The sequence below is a fragment of the Protopterus annectens genome, chromosome 7.part0, assembly GCF_019279795.1.
Source record: "Protopterus annectens isolate FY-2018-M chromosome 7.part0, PAN1.0, whole genome shotgun sequence".
Taxonomy (NCBI): Eukaryota; Metazoa; Chordata; order Ceratodontiformes; family Protopteridae; genus Protopterus; species Protopterus annectens.
Genome location: NC_056739.1, coordinates 1,167,568,721 through 1,167,591,955, shown reverse-complemented (window position 1 = coordinate 1,167,591,955; position 23,235 = coordinate 1,167,568,721). Strand labels below are relative to the sequence as shown.

The 23,235-nt window shown below is 42.3% G+C and overlaps 1 protein-coding gene across 3 annotated transcripts in view; it reads right to left on the bottom strand.

The window, feature by feature from the left end:
- STRA6 (signaling receptor and transporter of retinol STRA6) overlaps positions 1–23,235 on the bottom strand; it is a 585,684-nt gene that overhangs the window by 181,141 nt on the left and 381,308 nt on the right. For all 3 annotated transcript variants that reach the window (XM_044077758.1, XM_044077760.1, XM_044077759.1), the window contains exon 12: positions 17,951–18,026. In XM_044077758.1, the coding sequence (XP_043933693.1) occupies positions 17,951–18,026 (76 nt within the window). The remainder of the gene's footprint in view (positions 1–17,950; positions 18,027–23,235) is intronic.

Below are 23,235 nucleotides of genomic sequence, written 5' to 3'. Positions count from 1 at the left end.
GTGGCACAGCAAATAAGAACATGCCTGGTCTCTTCCAAATTACCAGGGACCCTGACATAAATTTTCCATGAGTTCTTTCAGTTATTGGATCCTGCCCTAAAAATCTCAATCCAGGAAAATGATATGGTAAACTTTTGCACTCCATTATATTTGCTCTCCACCTCCTCTTGTATTCCTACTAACTATATATTTTTCTTCTGTAATGGGTCTTTATTTCCACCAGGTGAGATTCCAGCATTTCCAACTTGACTTTGTTGTCAGTTACATAGGTCTGTATGGTATCCCTCAACAATTCCCTCATGGCATCAGAGCAGTCAAATAATATTTCTTCAATGTCTTAGTCCCTGCTTTGACGATCAAACAGAGTTATCCAGCTTGCTTTACGTTTTGGACAACATATGTACAATTTGTTCCATTGTAACAAATTCTGTTGAGATTTACTTACTGTTGCAAATCTTAACTTGATCCTGAAGTGTTTTCTGTGGCAGTTAGTTTCACTACTTGTATAGGGACTGCTAACATTCTTTTCCTTGCTTGTATAGGGACTGCTAACATTCTTTTCCTTGCTTGAATAGGGACTGCTAACATTCTTTCCCTTGCTTGTATAGGGGCTGCTAACATTCTTTTCCTTGCTTGTACAGGGACTGCTAACGTTCTTTTCCTTGCTTGTACAGGGACTGCTAACGTTCTTTTCCTTGCTTGTACAGGGACTGCTAACATTCTTTTCCTTGCTTGTATAGGGACTGCTAACGTTCTTTTGCTTGCTTGTACAGGGACTGCTAACGTTCTTTTCCTTGCTTGTACAGGGACTGCTAACGTTCTTTTCCTTGCTTGTATAGGGACTGCTAACGTTCTTTTCCTTGCTTGTACAGGGACTGCTAACGTTCTTTTCCTTGCTTGTACAGGGACTGCTAACGTTCTTTTCCTTGCTTGTACAGGGACTGCTAACGTTTTTTTCCTTGCTTGTACAGGGACTGCTAACGTTCTTTTCCTTGCTTGTACAGGGACTGCTAACGTTCTTTTCCTTGCTTGTACAGGGACTGCTAACGTTCTTTTCCTTGCTTGTACAGGGACTGCTAACGTTCTTTTCCTTGCTTGTACAGGGACTGCTAACGTTCTTTTCCTTGCTTGTACAGGGACTGCTAACGTTCTTTTCCTTGCTTGTACAGGGACTGCTAACGTTCTTTTCCTTGCTACAGGGACTGCTAACGTTCTTTTCCTTGCTTGTATTCTTTTCCTTGCTTGTACAGGGACTGCTAACGTTCTTTTCCTTGCTTGTACAGGGACTGCTAACGTTCTTTTCCTTGCTTGTACAGGGACTGCTAACGTTCTTTTCCTTGCTTGTACAGGGACTGCTAACGTTCATTTCCTTGCTTGTACAGGGACTGCTAACGTTCTTTTCCTTGCTTGTACAGGGACTGCTAACGTTCTTTTCCTTGCTTGTACAGGGACTGCTAACGTTCTTTTCCTTGCTTGTACAGGGACTGCTAACGTTCTTTTCCTTGCTTGTATAGGGACTGCTAACGTTCTTTTCCTTGCTTGTATATGGGCTGCTAACATTCTTTTCCTTGCTTGTACAGGGACTGCTAACATTCTTTTCCTTGCTTGTACAGGGACTGCTAACATTCTTTTCCTTGCTTGTACAGGGACTGCTAACGTTCTTTTCCTTGCTTGTACAGGGACTGCTAACATTCTTTTCCTTGCTTGTACAGGGACTGCTAACGTTCTTTTCCTTGCTTGTATAGGGACTGCTAACATTCTTTTCCTTGCTTGTACAGGGACTGCTAACGTTCTTTTCCTTGCTTGTACAGGGACTGCTAACGTTCTTTTCCTTGCTTGTACAGGGACTGCTAACATTCTTTTCCTTGCTTGTACAGGGACTGCTAACGTTCTTTTCCTTGCTTGTACAGGGACTGCTAACGTTCTTTTCCTTGCTTGTACAGGGACTGCTAACGTTCTTTTCCTTGCTTGTACAGGGACTGCTAACATTCTTTTCCTTGCTTGTACAGGGACTGCTAACATTCTTTTGCTTGCTTGTACAGGGACTGCTAACATTCTTTTGCTTGCTTGAATAGGGACTGCTAACATTCTTTTGCTTGCTTGAATAGGGACTGCTAACATTCTTTTCCTTGCTTGTACAGGGACTGCTAACATTCTTTTGCTTGCTTGTATAGGGACTGCTAACATTCTTTTCCTTGCTTGTACAGGGACTGCTAACATTCTTTTCCTTGCTTGTACAGGGACTGCTAACATTCATTTGCTTGCTTGAATAGGGACTGCTAACATTCTTTTGCTTGCTTGAATAGGGACTGCTAACATTCTATGTGAAGTTGTTAATCTCGCCGATTATTCTCACTGATGGGTTGGAGCCAATCCTCAGCTCCGACACGGCCGATAGCAAGCTCAAGGTTTGCCAGTAGCTCGAGACTAGCCCCTTATCCCAACATGCACTGCTAGAATTACCTCAGATCTAGTTTGCCGTGGCAAGAGAGATCTCAGTGATCCAGACAGCTCGGACCATTTTAGAAACAGAATTAACAGCAAGTTTTTTAAAAAAAAGTTTCCTTTTTGATATATTTATGTAGTGTGAGTTAGTTTAAATTGTTTTAAATTAGGGACTTGTTGGCTATTTAGTTTGTGTGGGCCTTTAGCCCCTTTTACTACTATTAATCCCTTTAGTAGTTAGGTTTTTTTCTGTGGGACTCTTAGTCCCATATTTGTATTATATTTTTTATATGTTTTTCTCTCAGTATGTCAGAGGATAGGGAGAAATCCCATCCCAAATCGGGTTTTAAAAAATGCCCAGATTGTGGGCAGAAAATGTCCATCACTGACGGACATATTCAATGTGTCTACTGCTTGGGGGCCAAGCACCTCCAAGACACCTGCAGCATTTGTAACTCCTTTTCTTCAAGAGACCTTTTGATGAGAAGGAGGAAACTTATAGACAGAGGATTGCTACAGCAATCTTTTTCAGAGGTTTTGAATAGCCATGAAGGTGCTAGTACGTCTTCCAAATCTTCAAAATCCAAGTCTAAAGATAAGGTATCCAAAAGACTAAACTTTCAGAAGGAGGGTCATCGGTTCTACAGTCATCGGAGCCGAGTGTACCTTTGATTCGGAGCCAGCTCTCAGTATTGGAGCCGGTCTCCGAAGTTCCTTCTTCACCTCTGCTCCAGTCAGCACCTTCGGTGCATTCAGCTAAGTCTTCAGTCAGCCTTTCGTATTTGGACATGGATTGGCTAGTGCAGAAGCTTTTACAGGCACCAGCACTTGCCAAATTGTTGTTGGCCCCAACCAGCTTGTCTGTGCCGAAGACCATGGAACCGAACATGTCTACTTCTCCTCCGAGCCCTACTGGACTCTCAGAGCAGAGGGAAGTCGAACCGATGGTAGTCGGATGCTTGGAGCCGATATCCACTCCAGGGTTATTGGCTCCATCTACTCGGATGCCCTCGGCGCAGACTGAGGGCTATAGGAGTTGACGCTCTCCAGTCGTGTCCAGGGACGATAGTTGCACTGACTTGTCGGTGCCGACTCTCCCTCTCGGGGCTTCGGCTTGGACGAGCTCGGCTCCTACCTCAGGCTTGGAGCCCAGGGTTTCGGTGCAGGAGGATCAGACGGTACTCTCGGGTCCGTCCACTCCTCCTCATCGGAGCCATGGTTCCTTCGATGCTATGAGGAGAGTTTTGTCTCCAAAGACAACATCAGCATCAGTTCAGCTTTCCCTCTCCCCTCAAGGTCCTGTGTCTACTTCTGCATCTACCGACCCGCTAAGCATAGAGACCCTGAGCCTCAAGTACCCCCACAGGGTGTCCCCTGCTCTTCTGAGACCTTCCCAGACCCCCCCACTGAGGTGGTGCCCAGAAAGAGACTGTGCAAGAGGAGGCACTTAGACTCCCCACAGGAGTCTTTGACATCTGATATGGACTTAGATGAGTCAGAAGGGTCCCCTCGGGTTCCCCTCTGAGGATAACTCTTTTGCAGAGATACTAGAGATCCTTAGTCAGAGGGGCAACTGGCAGTCCAAGACCCCTACTGAGGATGGCTTTTGGGTCTCAACCTTCCACTTCTTGGGTGTCTCCACCTTATGACGAGCTCATGGATCTGATCTCTCGTAAGGTGTGGGAGTCACCGGAGGCCATGGAACCTGTCCCTCGTAGACCCAATAAATTCATATCTGCCCCAGTCAATAAACCTTTTTTGACAAAAGGAGTACCTGTGGATGCCATGGTGGTGGCTGCAGCCACCAAAAAGGAAGTATCTGAGACATCCTCTTCTATCCATCCCCCTAGCAGAGATTCTAGGGTTATGGATAGATATGGGAAGTGCATGTTTAGTTCAGTGACTTTTTCTCTGCGGTCACTGAACTACTTGACCCATTTTACAAGACTACTGAGAGATCTCCTGAAAGAGCTAGGAGATACTCTCCAAGGTACAGTAGCGGCAGGAGTGGCCGACAAAGTCAAAGCCCAGCTCGCTACCCTTAACTCAGTAGTGAACTCGCCCATGCATCTCATATCCTATGCAGCTGATGGTTCGAGTAGAGCCAGTAGCTCGGGCATTGCTCTTCGCAGACAAGCCTGGATGCGTCTCTGTTCCTTTGCGGAACCCTTCAAGTCTTCTTTTATTAATACCCCATTTGATGGCTCATCACTGTTTGGGCCCAAAGTAAAGGAAACTTTAACCAGGTGTGAACAGGAAGGGTTGGGGTCAACTTTTCCACTCCTACTTGGCCCTACCCCAAGGGCCTTGGGGGGAGAAAGATCTGGTTCCGAAAAATTCAAGCAGCCTTTCATGACCACGTGGTGAAACCCCCTCAAGAGGCAGAGGAGGGGGTTATAATGGAAGATGCCACCCCAGTGGCAGAGGGGATCTGCAGCAACAGGGTGACAGGGGTCAGTTCTCTGGTCAGTCCTACCAGCGCTCCTGAAAGGGGGCCTGACTGTTCGGGTCTGGAGGCAGTCAGGGGTCACTTGTCTTTGTACCTAGAAGCCTGGATAAACATAACATCGGATACTTGCGTACAAAGCATAATTTCCAGAAGATATTTCATACCATTCTTTACCCCTCCCATTCCTATCAAAAAAAATCCCAGATGTTCCACCCAATCTCAGGGAACAAGTAATCGTAGAGGTCCACAGATTGCTAGAAAAAGAGAGTCATCCAACCAGTCCCAGCAGACCAAGTCAGATTTGGAACTTGCTCAATATTCTTTTGGTACCAAAGAAAACAGGGGACTGGAGACCTATCTTGGACCTCAACAGACTCAACAGGTTCATAAAGAAAGAGAAGTTCAGAATGGTCACGCTTCAGTCCATTCTTCCATTTTTAGGGAAAGGTAATTGGATATGCTCCATAGATCTCAAGGATGCGTACTATCACATAAAGATGGACAGATGCTCCAGAGATCATCTGCGCTTCCAGCTGGGGGCCAATCATTACCAGTTTCGAGCCCTGCTCTTTGGTCTCACTTCAGACTCCAGAGTGTTCACCAAATGCATGGCAGTGGTCACGGCTCACCTGAGGCGTCTAGGATACCAGGTGTTTCCATACTTGGACGATTGGCTCCTCACCGCTACCACCAGGCATCAACTGACTCAGGCAACACAATACACTCTGACACTCTGCCATCAATTAGGCATTATGATCAACTTCGAAAAGTCTGCCTTATCACCATCTCAGCATACCGTTTTTATAGGAGCAGAGTTAGATACTTCAACCACCACTCTACATCTCCCTATTGAAAGAGTCTCTCTTCTTCGCCAAAACATCAGCTCACTGGTGTCAAAGAACAAAGCTACAGCAGTGGAGGTATTGAAAGTACTAGGTTTGATGGCTGCAGCAATCCTGGCTATACCACTGCAAGGATGCATATGCGAATCCTTCAATTTCTTCTCTTCACTCAGTGGTCTTACCAGAAACTACCAATGCACCACATGATTCTGATCGCAGATTCTTGCAGGAGAGACCTTCGGTGGTGGTTGATGTCTCTTCATGTTACAGTAGGGAGACCCTTTGTTCTCCCCCCCAGTAGCCACTGTGACCACGGACGATTCCCTGATAGGGTGGGGGGGCATTTTCAGGAAAGACTGCCCAAGGCACATGGACAGATCAAGAATCAGATCTGCACATCAATGTTCTAGAGCTGAGGCGTTACTTCTGGTGTTGCAGTACTTTCAGAACTCTCTCCCTCTAGGGACTATTGCAATTCAGACGGACATGTCAGTATTCTGGTACTTGAACAAGCAGGGCAGAACCAGGTCTTGCCCCCTTTGTCGAGAAGCCCTCAGGGTTTGGCAATGGGCTGTATCATCCCAGCATTTTCTGTTAGCAATGCACATCCTGGGGAAATCCAACATCATAGCGGACAAGCTAACCAGGGCAATATTACTCCCTCATGACTGGTCTCTCAATCAACAGCTTGCGGAGTTGATTTTCTGCAAATAGGGCCAGCCTTGCTGCGACCTTTTTGCCAGCCACATCAATTCAAAATGCAGAAGCTACTTTGCCGTGATACCACCTCCCGGTCATCCCCAGAGAGATGCACTTTTACATGATTGGCCCCCGGGTCTCCTTTATGCATTTCCACCCTTCCCATTAATACTCAGATTTCTACAGAAAGCAAAATCGCTGTGAAGGAAGGTTATACTCATAGCCCCCTACTGGCCTCGACAGATTTGGTTTCCATTTCTCCACCATCATCTGTTGGAGGATCCATGGATCCTGGACCCAGTTCCGGACCTTCTGATGCACCCGTCAGGGGACCTTCATCCTTCTCTATAGTCCCTGAAACTAATTGCTTGGCTAATCCACTTCCCCTAATTGCCAGACTTCATTCAATTTCAGAAGATACAAGACAGATTCTCTTGTCTTCTCACAAGAAATTATATGGCAGCAAATGGAAAAGGTTCTCAATCTGGGCCAACGCACAGAACATTGACCCTTTTCAAGCTCCTGAGGAAACTAATAGACCGAGGATTGCTACAGCAATCTTTTTCAGAGGTTTTGAATAGCCATGAAGGTGCTAGTACGTCTTCCAAATCTTCAAAATCCAAGTCTAAAGATAAGGTATCCAAAAGACTAAACTTTCAGAAGGAGGGTCATCGGTTCTACAGTCATCGGAGCCGAGTGTACCTTTGATTCGGAGCCAGCTCTCAGTATTGGAGCCGGTCTCCGAAGTTCCTTCTTCACCTCTGCTCCAGTCAGCACCTTCGGTGCATTCAGCTAAGTCTTCAGTCAGCCTTTCGTATTTGGACATGGATTGGCTAGTGCAGAAGCTTTTACAGGCACCAGCACTTGCCAAATTGTTGTTGGCCCCAACCAGCTTGTCTGTGCCGAAGACCATGGAACCGAACATGTCTACTTCTCCTCCGAGCCCTACTGGACTCTCAGAGCAGAGGGAAGTCGAACCGATGGTAGTCGGATGCTTGGAGCCGATATCCACTCCAGGGTTATTGGCTCCATCTACTCGGATGCCCTCGGCGCAGACTGAGGGCTATAGGAGCTGACGCTCTCCAGTCGTGTCCAGGGACGATAGTTGCACTGACTTGTCGGTGCCGACTCTCCCTCTCGGGGCTTCGGCTTGGACGAGCTCGGCTCCTACCTCAGGCTTGGAGCCCAGGGTTTCGGTGCAGGAGGATCAGACGGTACTCTCGGGTCCGTCCACTCCTCCTCATCGGAGCCATGGTTCCTTCGATGCTATGAGGAGAGTTTTGTCTCCAAAGACAACATCAGCATCAGTTCAGCTTTCCCTCTCCCCTCAAGGTCCTGTGTCTACTTCTGCATCTACCGACCCCGCTAAGCATAGAGACCCTGAGCCTCAAGTACCCCCACAGGGTGTCCCCTGCTCTTCTGAGACCTTCCCAGACCCCCCCACTGAGGTGGTGCCCAGAAAGAGACTGTGCAAGAGGAGGCACTTAGACTCCCCACAGGAGTCTTTGACATCTGATATGGACTTAGATGAGTCAGAAGGGTCCCCTCGGGTTCCCCTCTGAGGATAACTCTTTTGCAGAGATACTAGAGATCCTTAGTCAGAGGGGCAACTGGCAGTCCAAGACCCCTACTGAGGATGGCTTTTGGGTCTCAACCTTCCACTTCTTGGGTGTCTCCACCTTATGACGAGCTCATGGATCTGATCTCTCGTAAGGTGTGGGAGTCACCGGAGGCCATGGAACCTGTCCCTCGTAGACCCAATAAATTCATATCTGCCCCAGTCAATAAACCTTTTTGACAAAAGGAGTACCTGTGGATGCCATGGTGGTGGCTGCAGCCACCAAAAAGGAAGTATCTGAGACATCCTCTTCTATCCATCCCCCTAGCAGAGATTCTAGGGTTATGGATAGATATGGGAAGTGCATGTTTAGTTCAGTGACTTTTTCTCTGCGGTCACTGAACTACTTGACCCATTTTACAAGACTACTGAGAGATCTCCTGAAAGAGCTAGGAGATACTCTCCAAGGTACAGTAGCGGCAGGAGTGGCCGACAAAGTCAAAGCCCAGCTCGCTACCCTTAACTCAGTAGTGAACTCGCCCATGCATCTCATATCCTATGCAGCTGATGGTTCGAGTAGAGCCAGTAGCTCGGGCATTGCTCTTCGCAGACAAGCCTGGATGCGTCTCTGTTCCTTTGCGGAACCCTTCAAGTCTTCTTTTATTAATACCCCATTTGATGGCTCATCACTGTTTGGGCCCAAAGTAAAGGAAACTTTAACCAGGTGTGAACAGGAAGGGTTGGGGTCAACTTTTCCACTCCTACTTGGCCCTACCCCAAGGGCCTTGGGGGGAGAAAGATCTGGTTCCGAAAAATTCAAGCAGCCTTTCATGACCACGTGGTGAAACCCCCTCAAGAGGCAGAGGAGGGGGTTATAATGGAAGATGCCACCCCAGTGGCAGAGGGGATCTGCAGCAACAGGGTGACAGGGGTCAGTTCTCTGGTCAGTCCTACCAGCGCTCCTGAAAGGGGGCCTGACTGTTCGGGTCTGGAGGCAGTCAGGGGTCACTTGTCTTTGTACCTAGAAGCCTGGATAAACATAACATCGGATACTTGCGTACAAAGCATAATTTCCAGAAGATATTTCATACCATTCTTTACCCCTCCCATTCCTATCAAAAAAAATCCCAGATGTTCCACCCAATCTCAGGGAACAAGTAATCGTAGAGGTCCACAGATTGCTAGAAAAAGAGAGTCATCCAACCAGTCCCAGCAGACCAAGTCAGATTTGGAACTTGCTCAATATTCTTTTGGTACCAAAGAAAACAGGGGACTGGAGACCTATCTTGGACCTCAACAGACTCAACAGGTTCATAAAGAAAGAGAAGTTCAGAATGGTCACGCTTCAGTCCATTCTTCCATTTTTAGGGAAAGGTAATTGGATATGCTCCATAGATCTCAAGGATGCGTACTATCACATAAAGATGGACAGATGCTCCAGAGATCATCTGCGCTTCCAGCTGGGGGCCAATCATTACCAGTTTTGAGCCCTGCTCTTTGGTCTCACTTCAGACTCCAGAGTGTTCACCAAATGCATGGCAGTGGTCACGGCTCACCTGAGGCGTCTAGGATACCAGGTGTTTCCATACTTGGACGATTGGCTCCTCACCGCTACCACCAGGCATCAACTGACTCAGGCAACACAATACACTCTGACACTCTGCCATCAATTAGGCATTATGATCAACTTCGAAAAGTCTGCCTTATCACCATCTCAGCATACCGTTTTTATAGGAGCAGAGTTAGATACTTCAACCACCACTCTACATCTCCCTATTGAAAGAGTCTCTCTTCTTCGCCAAAACATCAGCTCACTGGTGTCAAAGAACAAAGCTACAGCAGTGGAGGTATTGAAAGTACTAGGTTTGATGGCTGCAGCAATCCTGGCTATACCACTCGCAAGGATGCATATGCGAATCCTTCAATTTCTTCTCTTCACTCAGTGGTCTTACCAGAAACTACCAATGCACCACATGATTCTGATCGCAGATTCTTGCAGGAGAGACCTTCGGTGGTGGTTGATGTCTCTTCATGTTACAGTAGGGAGACCCTTTGTTCTCCCCCCCAGTAGCCACTGTGACCACGGACGATTCCCTGATAGGGTGGGGGGGCATTTTCAGGGAAAGACTGCCCAAGGCACATGGACAGATCAAGAATCAGATCTGCACATCAATGTTCTAGAGCTGAGAGCGTTACTTCTGGTGTTGCAGTACTTTCAGAACTCTCTCCCTCTAGGGACTATTGCAATTCAGACGGACATGTCAGTATTCTGGTACTTGAACAAGCAGGGCAGAACCAGGTCTTGCCCCCTTTGTCGAGAAGCCCTCAGGGTTTGGCAATGGGCTGTATCATCCCAGCATTTTCTGTTAGCAATGCACATCCTGGGGAAATCCAACATCATAGCGGACAAGCTAACCAGGGCAATATTACTCCCTCATGACTGGTCTCTCAATCAACAGCTTGCGGAGTTGATTTTCTGCAAATAGGGCCAGCCTTGCTGCGACCTTTTTGCCAGCCACATCAATTCAAAATGCAGAAGCTACTTTGCCGTGATACCACCTCCCGGTCATCCCCAGAGATGCACTTTTACATGATTGGCCCCCGGGTCTCCTTTATGCATTTCCACCCTTCCCATTAATACTCAGATTTCTACAGAAAGCAAAATCGCTGTGAAGGAAGGTTATACTCATAGCCCCCTACTGGCCTCGACAGATTTGGTTTCCATTTCTCCACCATCATCTGTTGGAGGATCCATGGATCCTGGACCCAGTTCCGGACCTTCTGATGCACCCGTCAGGGGACCTTCATCCTTCTCTATAGTCCCTGAAACTAATTGCTTGGCTAATCCACTTCCCCTAATTGCCAGACTTCATTCAATTTCAGAAGATACAAGACAGATTCTCTTGTCTTCTCACAAGAAATTATATGGCAGCAAATGGAAAAGGTTCTCAATCTGGGCCAACGCACAGAACATTGACCCTTTTCAAGCTCCGCTATCTTCAATTTTGGAATTTTTTGAGAAAAATTTTTAAGGAAGGGGCAGCAGCTGCTACAGTTCGAGTTCAGTTAGCTGCCATCTCAAATTTTCACCCTGGTCTTGATGGATCAAATATTATGAGCCATAAATTATCCAAAACCTTCCTTAAAAGCGTTCTTCATATGAGACCTCCGATCAAAATTTCCTTTTCTTCCTGGAATTTAAACCTTATGCTGTCTCAACTTATTCTTTCTCCCTTTGAACCAGCTTTTTCTTGTGCTTTAAAATTCTTATCATGGAGAACAATTTTTCTTGTGGCCATTACGTCTGCCTACAGAGTATCAGAACTTCAAGCATTATCCCATCAGACCACCCTACATGATCTTCCATGCTGATAGAGTATCTCTCAGAATGAACCCCTCATTTTTACCTAAAGTCTATTCTGAGTCAAACATCAATCAGGTCATTGAACTACCAGTGCTCTTCCCCAACCACTCAAACAACTTAGAATATATGCTGCACAAACTTGATGTTCACAGACAGCTCAGATTTTATCTTGACAGAACTAAGGATTTTAGGAAATCAGATCAACTTTTTGTATCCTTCTCAGAAGCAAGAAAAGGCAATCCAGTGGCTAAAACAACCTTATCTAAATGGTTATCCGATTGTATATCCTTTGTTTATGAAAATGTGAACATGCCTTTAATGCACAAACCAAAATATCATTCTACCAGAGCTGTCTCTACCTCTTCTGCCTTTCAAGCTAAATTGCCCCTTGACGATATTTGCGCTGCAGCCACTTGGTCTAACCCTCATACCTTTATCTCACATTACAAAGTAGATAAGGCTTCTAGGGACAGGTCTTCCTTTGGTTCTACAGTGCTGAAGAACATACTCCCATGAGCCACCCAGGGTTGAGGGTGCTAGGGACGCTACCCATCAGTGAGAATAATTGGCGAGATTAACAACTTCACATATAGAAGTTATGTACTTTACCATAACGTTCCATGTGAGTTGTTTATCTCGCCTTTATTCTCACGTCCCTCCCTCCTTCCCCCTCCTGGCTGACTGTTGACTTAGAGGCTAGTGCCATCCTGGTTATTCAATATTTCTATTTCCCTTTGGGTACTCTTCTTCGTAGATATATATAAGAGAGTATGTATAGGTTGTATATATATATATATATATATATATATATATATATATATATATATATATATATGTATAGACTATTATTCGCAGCAAACAAGATCTGAGGTAATTCTAGCAGTGCATGGTGGGATAAGGAGCTGGTCTCGAGCTACTGGCAAACCTTGAGCTTGCTATCGGCCGTGTCGGAGCAGAGGATCAGCTACAACCCATCAGTGAGAATAAAGTCGAGATAAACAACTCACATGGAACGTTATGGTAAGTACATAACTTCTATTTCCCTTGCTTGTATAGGGACTGCTAACATTCTTTTCCTTGCTTGTATAGGCACTGCTAACATTCTTTTCCTTGCTTGTATAGGGACTGCTAACGTTCTTTTCCTTGCTTGAATAGGGACTGCTAACATTCTTTTCCTTGCTTATATAGGGACTGCTAACATTCTTTTCCTAGCTTGTATAGGGGCTGCTAACATTCTTTTCCTTGCTTGAATAGGGACTGCTAACATTCTTTTGCTTGCTTGTATAGGGACTGCTAACATTCTTTTCCTTGCTTGTATAGGGACTGCTAACATTCTTTTCCTTGCTTCTATATGGGCTGCTAACATTCTTTTCCTTGCTTGTATAGGGACTGCTAACATTCTTTTCCTTGCTTGTATATGGGCTGCTAACATTCTTTTCCTTGCTTGTATAAGGACTGCTAACATTCTTCTCCTTGTTTGTATAGGGACTGCTAACATTCTTTTCCTTGCTTGTATAAGGACTGCTAACATTCTTCTCCTTGTTTGTATAGGGACTGCTAACACTCTTTTCCTTGCTTGTATAGGGACTGCTAACATTCTTTTCCTTCTTTTCCTCACTGGGATATACAAGCAACAATACTCACACACATCACAAAAGTGAGAGAAATGATTAACAGTTATTAATTTCCAGGCAATGTTTAAAGGGAGGTTACTACATAATGGTTACCAGCAGTGTGTCATTACTGGAAGTCCAATATGCTTAGATGGCACTCTGAAATTTTCTGCCTGAGATTATGACCACTACTACTGTTTTTATCTCGGAGAATCATGTTGCAAAGAAATGACAAATAAGTAAAAGCACTTTAGTCCTAGTAACTAAATGAGAAGGCAGGAGAAGCCAGATGATTCCCTCATCTCACCACAGGATGGTCGACTTGGAAGTTGACCAGCATGTGGACTGGCAGATCGGTCCCTCCAACCAGTATTACATGATCCCAGGCCAAATCTGGGCAGAACGTATAGTATAGATGAGGAGATGAATAAGAGGATAAGGCCACATTCTTCCAAGTCTATTCCTATGATGACCTGTGTCACATTATACTGAATGCCCTCATGATATCAAGTTATCGAGCAAATGGCAATTATTAGCTGACCCCACTGTGGGAGAGGAGATACAAATGGGGTATCACCCTTAGTCAGTCCTGATTCTGCTATGTTGAACCACCCAAGCTTGAATACCTGGTGCACCACTGGGACTGACTGAAGTGATTTCTGTGATCTTTGTGTACCTTAGTGAAGGTTCAGAACACAAAGACATGCTTTGAGAGTTTACTACTCTTAGCCCTCTCAAACTATAGATCATAGATTAACAAGAGTTAAGAAGGTCCTTTTTCCACTTGACTGGCCTGTACCCATACCTGTGATACTGGATGTTTGTACTGCTTGACATGTGAAGGGGCCTGATGCTGCAGATGTGTGATCTCATACTTATTATGGTTTGATGTGAACACAAGACACCATGCAGGCCTCTGATCCAGTATGGTCTTTGGCATGATGTCTCAAGTACTCAGGAGTCCATGCCATGTATACATGGCCATTTTCCTACTTGCTAATTGTTAAGCCAGTTAGGTAAGTGTGGGACAGCATCTGTTGGAAATAGATGGGGGAGTGTCTCCTTCTTCATCAATCTCCTCTGGGCAGAAGCAGTGCTACACCAAGGCACAGAGAGGATTGTCCCCCTCCAATGTATCTGTGTGTCCCAGTGAGTTCCCCACTCACTAGAACAGTAATAAGTAAAGGCCCCTTTCTCTCTTTTTAACACCTGCATGACCATAAATTAGAAACAGGTCTTTCCCACTGCAAATCTGGTCTGCTCTTGGTTGCTTTGATTTGCTCCACTTTCACTAGATTGAATGTAGAGCATTTGAGCAAATGAGAACTTGACTGTTATAGTGGAAAGCACAGACTTTTTAGAAGGATAGATATAGTGGAATGTGCTGGAGCTACAGCAATGTTCTTTTTGCATGATTTTCCAAGATACTGACTGGAATGCATAACTTTCAAACGTATTCTGCAGTCTTTTAAGGAAGTGACTGATTTATGTTGGAGCCAATGGACAGAGTATTTCCATAAGAGTATTTCAAAAGTGACAGAGCTAAAAACCTGTGTGTGTGTGTGTGTGTGTGTGTGTGTGTGTGTGTGTGTGTGTGCTTGTCTGTTTTCTCCCTTTTCCACTGAGACATGCTTTGATTACCAGTAAGTAGTTGTCTGAGAGCTGTTGGAACTCTTATTCAATGAAGGACATTTACAGGATTCGACTGCTGATTGGTTCTGACAGCAGAGAGCAGAGATACAGTCATACAAGTAGCTGCAATTTGTGAATTTGTGTGTATGTAGTGAGGGAATTATTCTTAACCATCTGTTTTGTGGTTTGTTCCTCATAAAATGTATGGCTTTCTGATAATGTGTTGCAGACTGCAGTCACTAAATAATGACAAATGTGAGTTTAAGACTTCATACCCTTCAGAGATTGCTTGCTAATGCAAAGCTATTATGCCAATAACTTTATAAATATACAATGCCATTCTTTAAAATCTGTTCCTTATTTGGGGAGTTTGTCTCTTATTTTTGAGCTAAGAGGTTGGGAGTTTATAATGGTGAAATAGGTTTCACTTTATGGTTCTCAAAGCAGTGAGCTCAGATGCACTTCTAAGTCACGATTATTGTATTTGTTCATTCGGGTGCAAGCAAACATTTTAGAAGGTTTGGTACCGGATGGCCATATTGCATGTGTGTGTGTGTGTGTGTGTGTGTGTGTGTTTAAATAATTGGATCCTGAATATGTTCTTTGGGTGTGATCCCTGGTTTCCTTGTTTTGTTGAACATTGACTGTGTTTATTATTTAGCTGTGAATAAACTGGACAGCATGAAGTCTACAAATTAACTATGAATACATTTTTAATTTAGTTTGTTTTTCCCAGGCACATAGGTTGGGTGTGAAATGCATGGTGTTTGGGCTGCAGCAGTTTGAATGACATAGTGCAGAGGAGTAAGAATTTGAGTGTTTTAAGCTGCTTTGTCTTTGTACTGCTCTTACATTTCTATTGTATCGTTGGCTACCAGACTGATTTGTTACACTGCAGTACATTAATTCTTCATCCAAACCATAATCCTTCAGCATGACTAATTCAGTTATTCTCTGTGGTGTGTATATTGCTAGGACACACAAAATATGTAAATATGTTATTAGACTGCAGCAGTTATTGTTTTTCATATGGGTGGAAATAAGTATTTTATGTTTAGCAATAGATTGCAGGTGAATTGTTGCCATATACTTTATTGTTCCATTTTTTTGTCTTCAGATGACCTACGTGCCCCACCAGCTAGCTACTATGTCTCTACTGTGCTCCAGCAATAACGGAAACATGGAGCTGTCAGTAGCCCTAGGAGATGATCATTATAACTGACATAAAAATGTTCTTTGTAAAAATTAAACAAGGATTACCAAATTTGTATAATTGTGAAAGACTCTTGGAGGAGAATTCTTAATTCCATGGGTACCTCAGGTAGGTTCTCCCAGATGTATACTTCCATATGAATCTTTAGAGGAAGACCAATTCTTGAAGGTAATACTACCTTTTGATGATATTGGGAAACACATATAAATTGTATAGAGAGAGAGAGCAAACACTTTACAAAAAGATTGCACTGACACACACACACACACACACACACACACACACACACACACACACACACACACACACACACACACACACACACACACACTATGAAAATCAGCTAAAATACCTTTCACTGTTTTTGGTCTTGCTCAATTCACTTAAGAACTGATTTATATTTAACTATTAATGTATTAGGTGCACTACTCTACTCCAAGTCTCACATTTTTGAAACACAACTCCCATTCTAGATAACCCATGGTGTGGGAAAGTTAAAAAGACTGCATTTTTAGACCATGTCATATTAAACTATTAACTAAAGACTGCAGAGTATTTAAACTTAGAAGATAGCAAGCTGGTAATATGGACATGTACTTTTATTTTATTTTGTGCTGTGGTATTACTTGCTTATTTTGTGCTTATGATTGTTGTACCTCTTAGGTGGTGACTGACAAAGGATATTTCTGTTCATCTGTCTTATTGGTTGCCAAGTAAAATAACTACATTAAAGCATATATTATACAGCCCTGTTACAGTGTATAATAGTACAATACATGATGTTTTTCCAACCTGAGTAAATCATACAGATTTTGAGCAATATTCAGATTTTTTTTTTTTTTTTGTTAAAACATTTCAGTCAGACAAATGGCTAATTCTAGGTGTAGTGTGGAGGGTTCCACACAACCTCAGATGAAATAAATTCAGAGGTCAAGGCAAAGAAATGGCAGTTTATAGAACATATACTAATATGGGAGCACGGTGGCCACAGTGGTGCAGCGGTTAGCGTTGCTGCCTCACAGCAAGAGGTTCTCCGGTTCGATTCTCGGCTGGGGTGCCTTCTGTGCGGAGTCTGCATGTCCTCCCTGTGGTTGTGTGGGTTTCCTCCGGGTGCTCCGGTTTCCTCCCACATCCCAAAGACATGCAGTAGGCGGATTGGATACTCTAAATTGGCCCTAGGTGTGAGTGTGTGCATGTGTGTACCTTCTGTGGAAGGTTGGGCACCGGGCTGGCAACTCGACACTGTAACTTCTGAGATGTGACCTCTTCTTAGCTTACAAAGCCACCAATGACCCTGACCTGTTTGACTTTATGCACATTCATAAAATGTGCAACACTACAAAAATGCATACTAGAGACCTAAACTTCCATAGCAACACAAATAACAATTAATGATGGGATAGATACCTCTCCCAATAATTCCCTTCCTCTGAATTAGACTCTGCTACCATATTAAACAAAGTAGTCCCCCAACTCTCTTCAAATAAGGCATGACGAATGGTGTGAGAATTGCAAATACACCTCTTGCCTGAGCCCTCAAACCTTTGTCAATAGGGAAAACATGTAATGACTATTGCTTTGGCTAGCCTTCAAATGATCTGCCAAAATCATCTGTTTAGTAATAACCTATTAACCTACAGCTTCTAGAATAAAGTATTTTCTAAAAATGTCCTCTTGCCTCAACTAATAACCATTTGTTTCTGTATGGTATCACAGTGGTGTTCCTTGTACAGAAATGAAAAAACAATAAAGTAGTTTGTTCTTGTCTGTTGTAAGGATAACAATACTTTTAGATAAATTAGTGGTGGACCATACTCAGGACAAGGAATGAGGACATTTTTGCCTCTTCATGCTTGAACTTCAGTGGTACACAGCCCATTCATTGGAGCTAAATATTAATTATACTGGAGCAGTTTATTTCATTTAAGTAACTATAAAGAAAACATGAAAAAAATTTCCACACTCAGAAAACTGACTTTAGGATATTCAAAATCCAGGAAGTTTTAGCCATTGAAAGTATTGAAAAATAACAATACAAGTATAACTTTATAAATCAGATGATGCATATAGACACACAGTTAATTGCAATGTTATTAAAAGAAACTACATTGAATGTGTATGGATGAATTGCTTACCTGTGCTGCACCATTGTTTTCATTATCATGGATAAAGTTATAAAGCAGGAGAAAACCAATGCAGAAATGAAGCAAACTGCACATGAAAAGAAGAAAACAAGGCAGATGTTATTTATTACAAAACAAGGCAGATGTTATTTATTACTGATGTCAGTCTGCATATGATATGCAACATGCAGCTACATATATTGGAATGCCCAGGAAGCACTGATATACTGTAAATAATCATGTGTGTGAGTCACACTGATCATACTTGTTAGATTTTTACCAATAATTATTTAATGCTATCTAGCCTTTTCAACAAGCTGTCAATACTTGGACTCCCATTACTAAGGAGTATAGTTACAGCCATGTCCTGCATCTTGTAAGATTTAGTACGTCTGCATTTCTTCCAATGTTTCCCATTTCTAGCCTTATAGTACCTTAGCATTTTCTAAATCCCAATAAAATACTTTAGGTATTTAGAGATTTATATCATCCCTTTCCTTGCCTTTCTCATCTTGGGTTGCATAGCCCATTTTTGTTTTATGTCTTGGCTCAGTTCTCATGCCACCTTTGTTAATCTCTGTGGAATGATATTAACTCTATTTATTGTTTGCTGGGCTGATTAAAAAATTACTTTTTACCTATAAGCCAGACATAAAGCAAGATGTACACTAGTTACAAGGGTTAGAAGCGCCATGCACATGTAGAAATCTAGCCAAAAAAACGTAACTAATCCATCATGTTTACAAATTGACAGATGAAACAAGACAGAATAAATTAGATTTACTTATTTACACATACTTAAATTAGAACGTTCTTAGACCAAAGAAAAAATCCTGCTCATTACAGTATTAGTAGTACGGTAACATGATATTCATCAGTAAATATTTTCCGTTGATACTGTGCAACATATTTTTAATTTTAATGGACTTGTTAATGCTATATGAATATTTACAAAAAATTGTCAATAATCCACAACAGGGCTTGTGTAATTCTGGATTTATCCATGATTGCTGTGTTTGAGCATGAGGGTGAAACCTTTTGAGCTTTTGTAATTTTACAGCTCTTATACATTGTAATTTCAGACTGAAGAAGCCTGAAGTCAAGGACAAAAACAGAGATGAGCTGTGCAAAGTGATTCCTGTATTTAAAACAAATCCAACTTAAACTCTGTTTTGCAGCAACAGGAGAAACTGCTTATTACAGCATGTTTAAAATGTGACAAAGAACCCAACAGTCTACCAGTGGAAAAAAGTTCCATATAGTCAGTTCAAAAACTGTCAGTGTTAGTAGCAATCCTGAGTACTGCCATTCTAAGTAAATAGCAATATCTGGTACAGGAGAGGAGAGCAGAGTGAGATACAATGTTCGGTATAGGAGAGCAGGGAGAGATCATCAAACATTTCAGATGGTATTATTGGAGAAATGAAGCCCAAATAACAAAAGAAAATCACATCAGCATGTCCACTCTGATCATGATATCATGACATTTTCGGTTAGAACAAAATAACAATTAGTAATGACTACTGAGAGTACCACAGAAAGATTTAGTGTACAATGTTATGAGCTATATACTGCTGATGCAAGGAAACTGGAAGGGAGCCAGACAATAGAACTCATTGTACAAATGAGTATATTTGGATTCTTTCTGGCTACGGGAATGGAGTTCATAAACAAGATGGATCCTTGTGATACTCCACTGTAGTTTTATTATATGGCTCAGATGAGGGATTTTGAATCCTAATCTTGCAGAGGGTCTATTGCATAGGCAACTTGTAATCTAGCTAATATGACCACTCCTGAAAGAAGCTTGTAATTTGTACCTTAATGTTAAGACATTCATAATTAACTGCAGTGAATGTCTTAGCTCAATTAATGAAGATATTTTGGCATCAGTCCATTGTCTGTATCACTACGTACTGTAATAGGTTAGTGTTGCAGTACTTACTAATACTGTTTCACAGCTCTTAGTTTTATGATTCAGGTCCTAGTTGCTGTGTTCTCTGTGAAGAGTCTGAATATCCCCTCCCATGTCTGCATGGCTTTTAGCTGTGCACTCTTGTTTCCTCCCACATCGCAAACGTAAGTGTTTTTAGGTTAACTGGGGTCCACTAAACTGTTCTATGATGTGTGCATTCTGCAGTGGTGTGACATCATATTAAGGATTATTTCTCCCTTTCACGCCCATTGATTGTTGGGATATGGCCGGTCTCCTCCATGATCTGAGGATAAAGAAGGCATTGGTGAAAGAATGAATAAATTAAGTTCAGGACTATTATAGTACTCCAAACTTTATGGAAGTCATGCTTATACCTGGACAGACAGAATTTAAAATATTATAATTATCTGAAGTAAGATATACTATTTTTAACATTTTCATTAGGGCTGGAAGTCTGTGCCTGTGTCTGCAATGCTAAGACAGAGATAAATATTTAGCTTTTGCATTTGTGGTCACAATAGCCTGCTTCTAGGTATCACAGAAAATACCATGAGTTACAGAAAGGCTGAATATGGAGGCAAGAAATTAAATCTTCAGCCATTTTAAAGTACATAATATGCAGCTGATCAGTCCTACACTTTTATGTTCTGGAATATCAAACAAGAGGCAAACATTAGTACAGCCTGGATTCCACAAGAACTCAGTCAGGCAATCAATGTATAATAAAAATATAATCCAACAGACTTCTAAAAACAATAAAAACAGTAAATGTTCATAAAAATATACAATGTGCTACAGGTTATGCGCTTTCACCATCTCCCACTGTGGATTTCATCAGAACATGTAGCACTACAAGCTAAATGTTTAAATACATCATTTTTGGCACCAATGGAAATTTAAGCTTTATTTGAGGAAGCTCAATTTAGCTGTATTCTTTAATGACAGAACCTCCCAAAAAGGTAGTGAGGTATGTAAGAGGAAAAATAGCATGCTTAAAAAAATAAGTACATATGTTCCCCCCACACACCCCAGCATTGTCACATATGAAAAAGTAGTTACTAGAGAAATATATAAGATGCAACAAAACTTTATTTATTTATTTTATTTTACATTTGTTGACCGGGCTAGTCTAGCTGGATACATGTCCATTTTCAGTAGAGGCTCCATGTTGAGTACAATAAGCCATTAACAAATGATATACAAAATAACAATATACAATAAAAAACATCAAATTACAATCATGAAAAAGTATACAGAAGAATACAGCAAAATAGAGTCAAGGAAGAAGTATCAATTAGTTGTATACAAAAACAGAGCATAAATTTTTTTTTTTTTTTTTCAAAAGTATAAGGCATGGTCAGAGCAATAAACATCGATGAACTATTGATATCTATATGAAGACTTCAGTAAAAAGTTACATCCTGAGCAGAGTTAGAAGAGAAGGCTAGTTAAAGCAGGAGGTTGTAGGTGAGAGGAAGCAGCAGTTAGTCAGGGATAGAACAGGAGCATAACCAGTGAGTCATGAGATGAAGCTTAAGCTTCTTTTTGAAAAGAGTATGAGAGCAGAGAGTTGTAAGTTCAGAGGGATGAGCATTCCAAAGCTTAGCAATGGAATTGCAGAAGAGGGAGTCTCCTGCCAAATTGTTGGATCTGCAGGTGTTAATCAGAAGTTTATTAGAAGAGCGTAGGTTTTTCGGATTTTGGTAGAGGGTAAGGAGGCTTGCAAGAATAGGAGTATTGGAGGATTGGTGTAGGGTTTTGTGGGCAATTGTAAGCTGAGAAAAGTGGAGATGGTGTAGAAACTCTAACCAATCAAGTTGTTTAAGATTTAGACAGTGATGAGTTCGAAAAGGAGAGGCAGCAGCAAATCTGGCAATATTATTATAGGATACAGTCAACTTGTTAATGTTGGCTTTAGAAAGGTTTGTATAAATGGGTGATGCATAGAGTAATGTAGAGATGAGATGTGTTCTGGCTATAGCAGTCCTGGCTGTTGGAGTAAGAAAGGGTTTGATTCTATAGAGGGATCCAAGTTTCTTGTTGATTGTTTTTATTGTACTGTTAATATGCGTGTCAAAATTGAGGTTGTTGTCTATAGTTATTCCTAGGAGTTTGGTTGTGATGTCTGGAGAGATAACAGTACCATCGTTAGATGTAAGTGTAAAATGGATGGGGGTGGACTTACGGGTTGGGGAGAAGAGTAGAAGTTTAGGTTTCTTTGGATTTAGAAGGAGGCAACGTTTTGTAAACCATTGTTCAACAGTATTAAATGCATTCTGGGTGATGTTATGCAGGTCGATTTGAGAAGTAGCTGAGCAGATAATAGTTGAGTCATCTGCATACTGAATGCAGGCAGAATGTGGAATTGCTGACTGAAGATCATTAATATAGATATAAAATAGGAGAGGGCCTAATATGGAGCCCTGAGGGACACCCAGGGAGATAGGTAAGAGATTAGAAAGATTATTGTGCCAAAGTACTGCTTGTTTTCTGTTATCGAGGTAAGATTTGAACCAGTTGATGGCTAATGGATCTAGCGAAAGTGATTTTATAATATGCAAGAGCAGCTGATGATGAACCATGTCAAAGGTTTTGGATAAATCAACGAAAATTGCAGAGGAAAGAAGGCCATTGTTATGTTTGTTGTTGATGCAATCTGTAAATGATAGCAGGGCAGTGGTGGTACTGTGGTAGGGTCTAAAACCATGTTGACAGTTTGCCAGTAGTTTATTTTGGAGTTGGTGGTTTAGAAGTTGCTTCTGTATACATTTTTCCATAACTTTTGCCAGAGGAGATAGTAAGGCTATTGGACGAAAGTTGGAGTATTCACTAGAGTTCCCACCTTTGTGTAGAGGAATAATGTAAGATGGATGGGATATATCCTTCACTGATAGTTCTATTAATAAGAATGGATATGGGGTAGGCAATGGGTCTGGCAGCAATTTGAAGGTATTCTGCTGGGAGTTGGTCAGCAGAAGGGGTGGAAGGTTTCAGTTTTAGTAGAAGAGAGCTTATAGTAGAAGTAGGGACTGGTTGAAATTGAAAGGATGGAGGAGGATTTAAAGGTGCGTTAGGCAGATTTGATGTGTCTGGTGAAAGATGGCTAGCAAGAGATTGGATGGTGTTGGTAAAGAATGAATTAAAGGAGTTGGCAGTTTGAATGGGATTGTCTGGGTTAGAGCCTAGAGGGTTAGGGGTGGTAGACTGACCTGGGTGCAGAAGTTTGTTAATGTTGTTCCAAAACATTTGAGGCTTATTAAGATGGGTTTGCTGTATTTGAAGGTAGTAGTTCTTTTTATCTAGCACTATGGCTATTTTAGTATTATTTCTTAGTTGTTTAAAAATTAAGTGATCTAGTGGG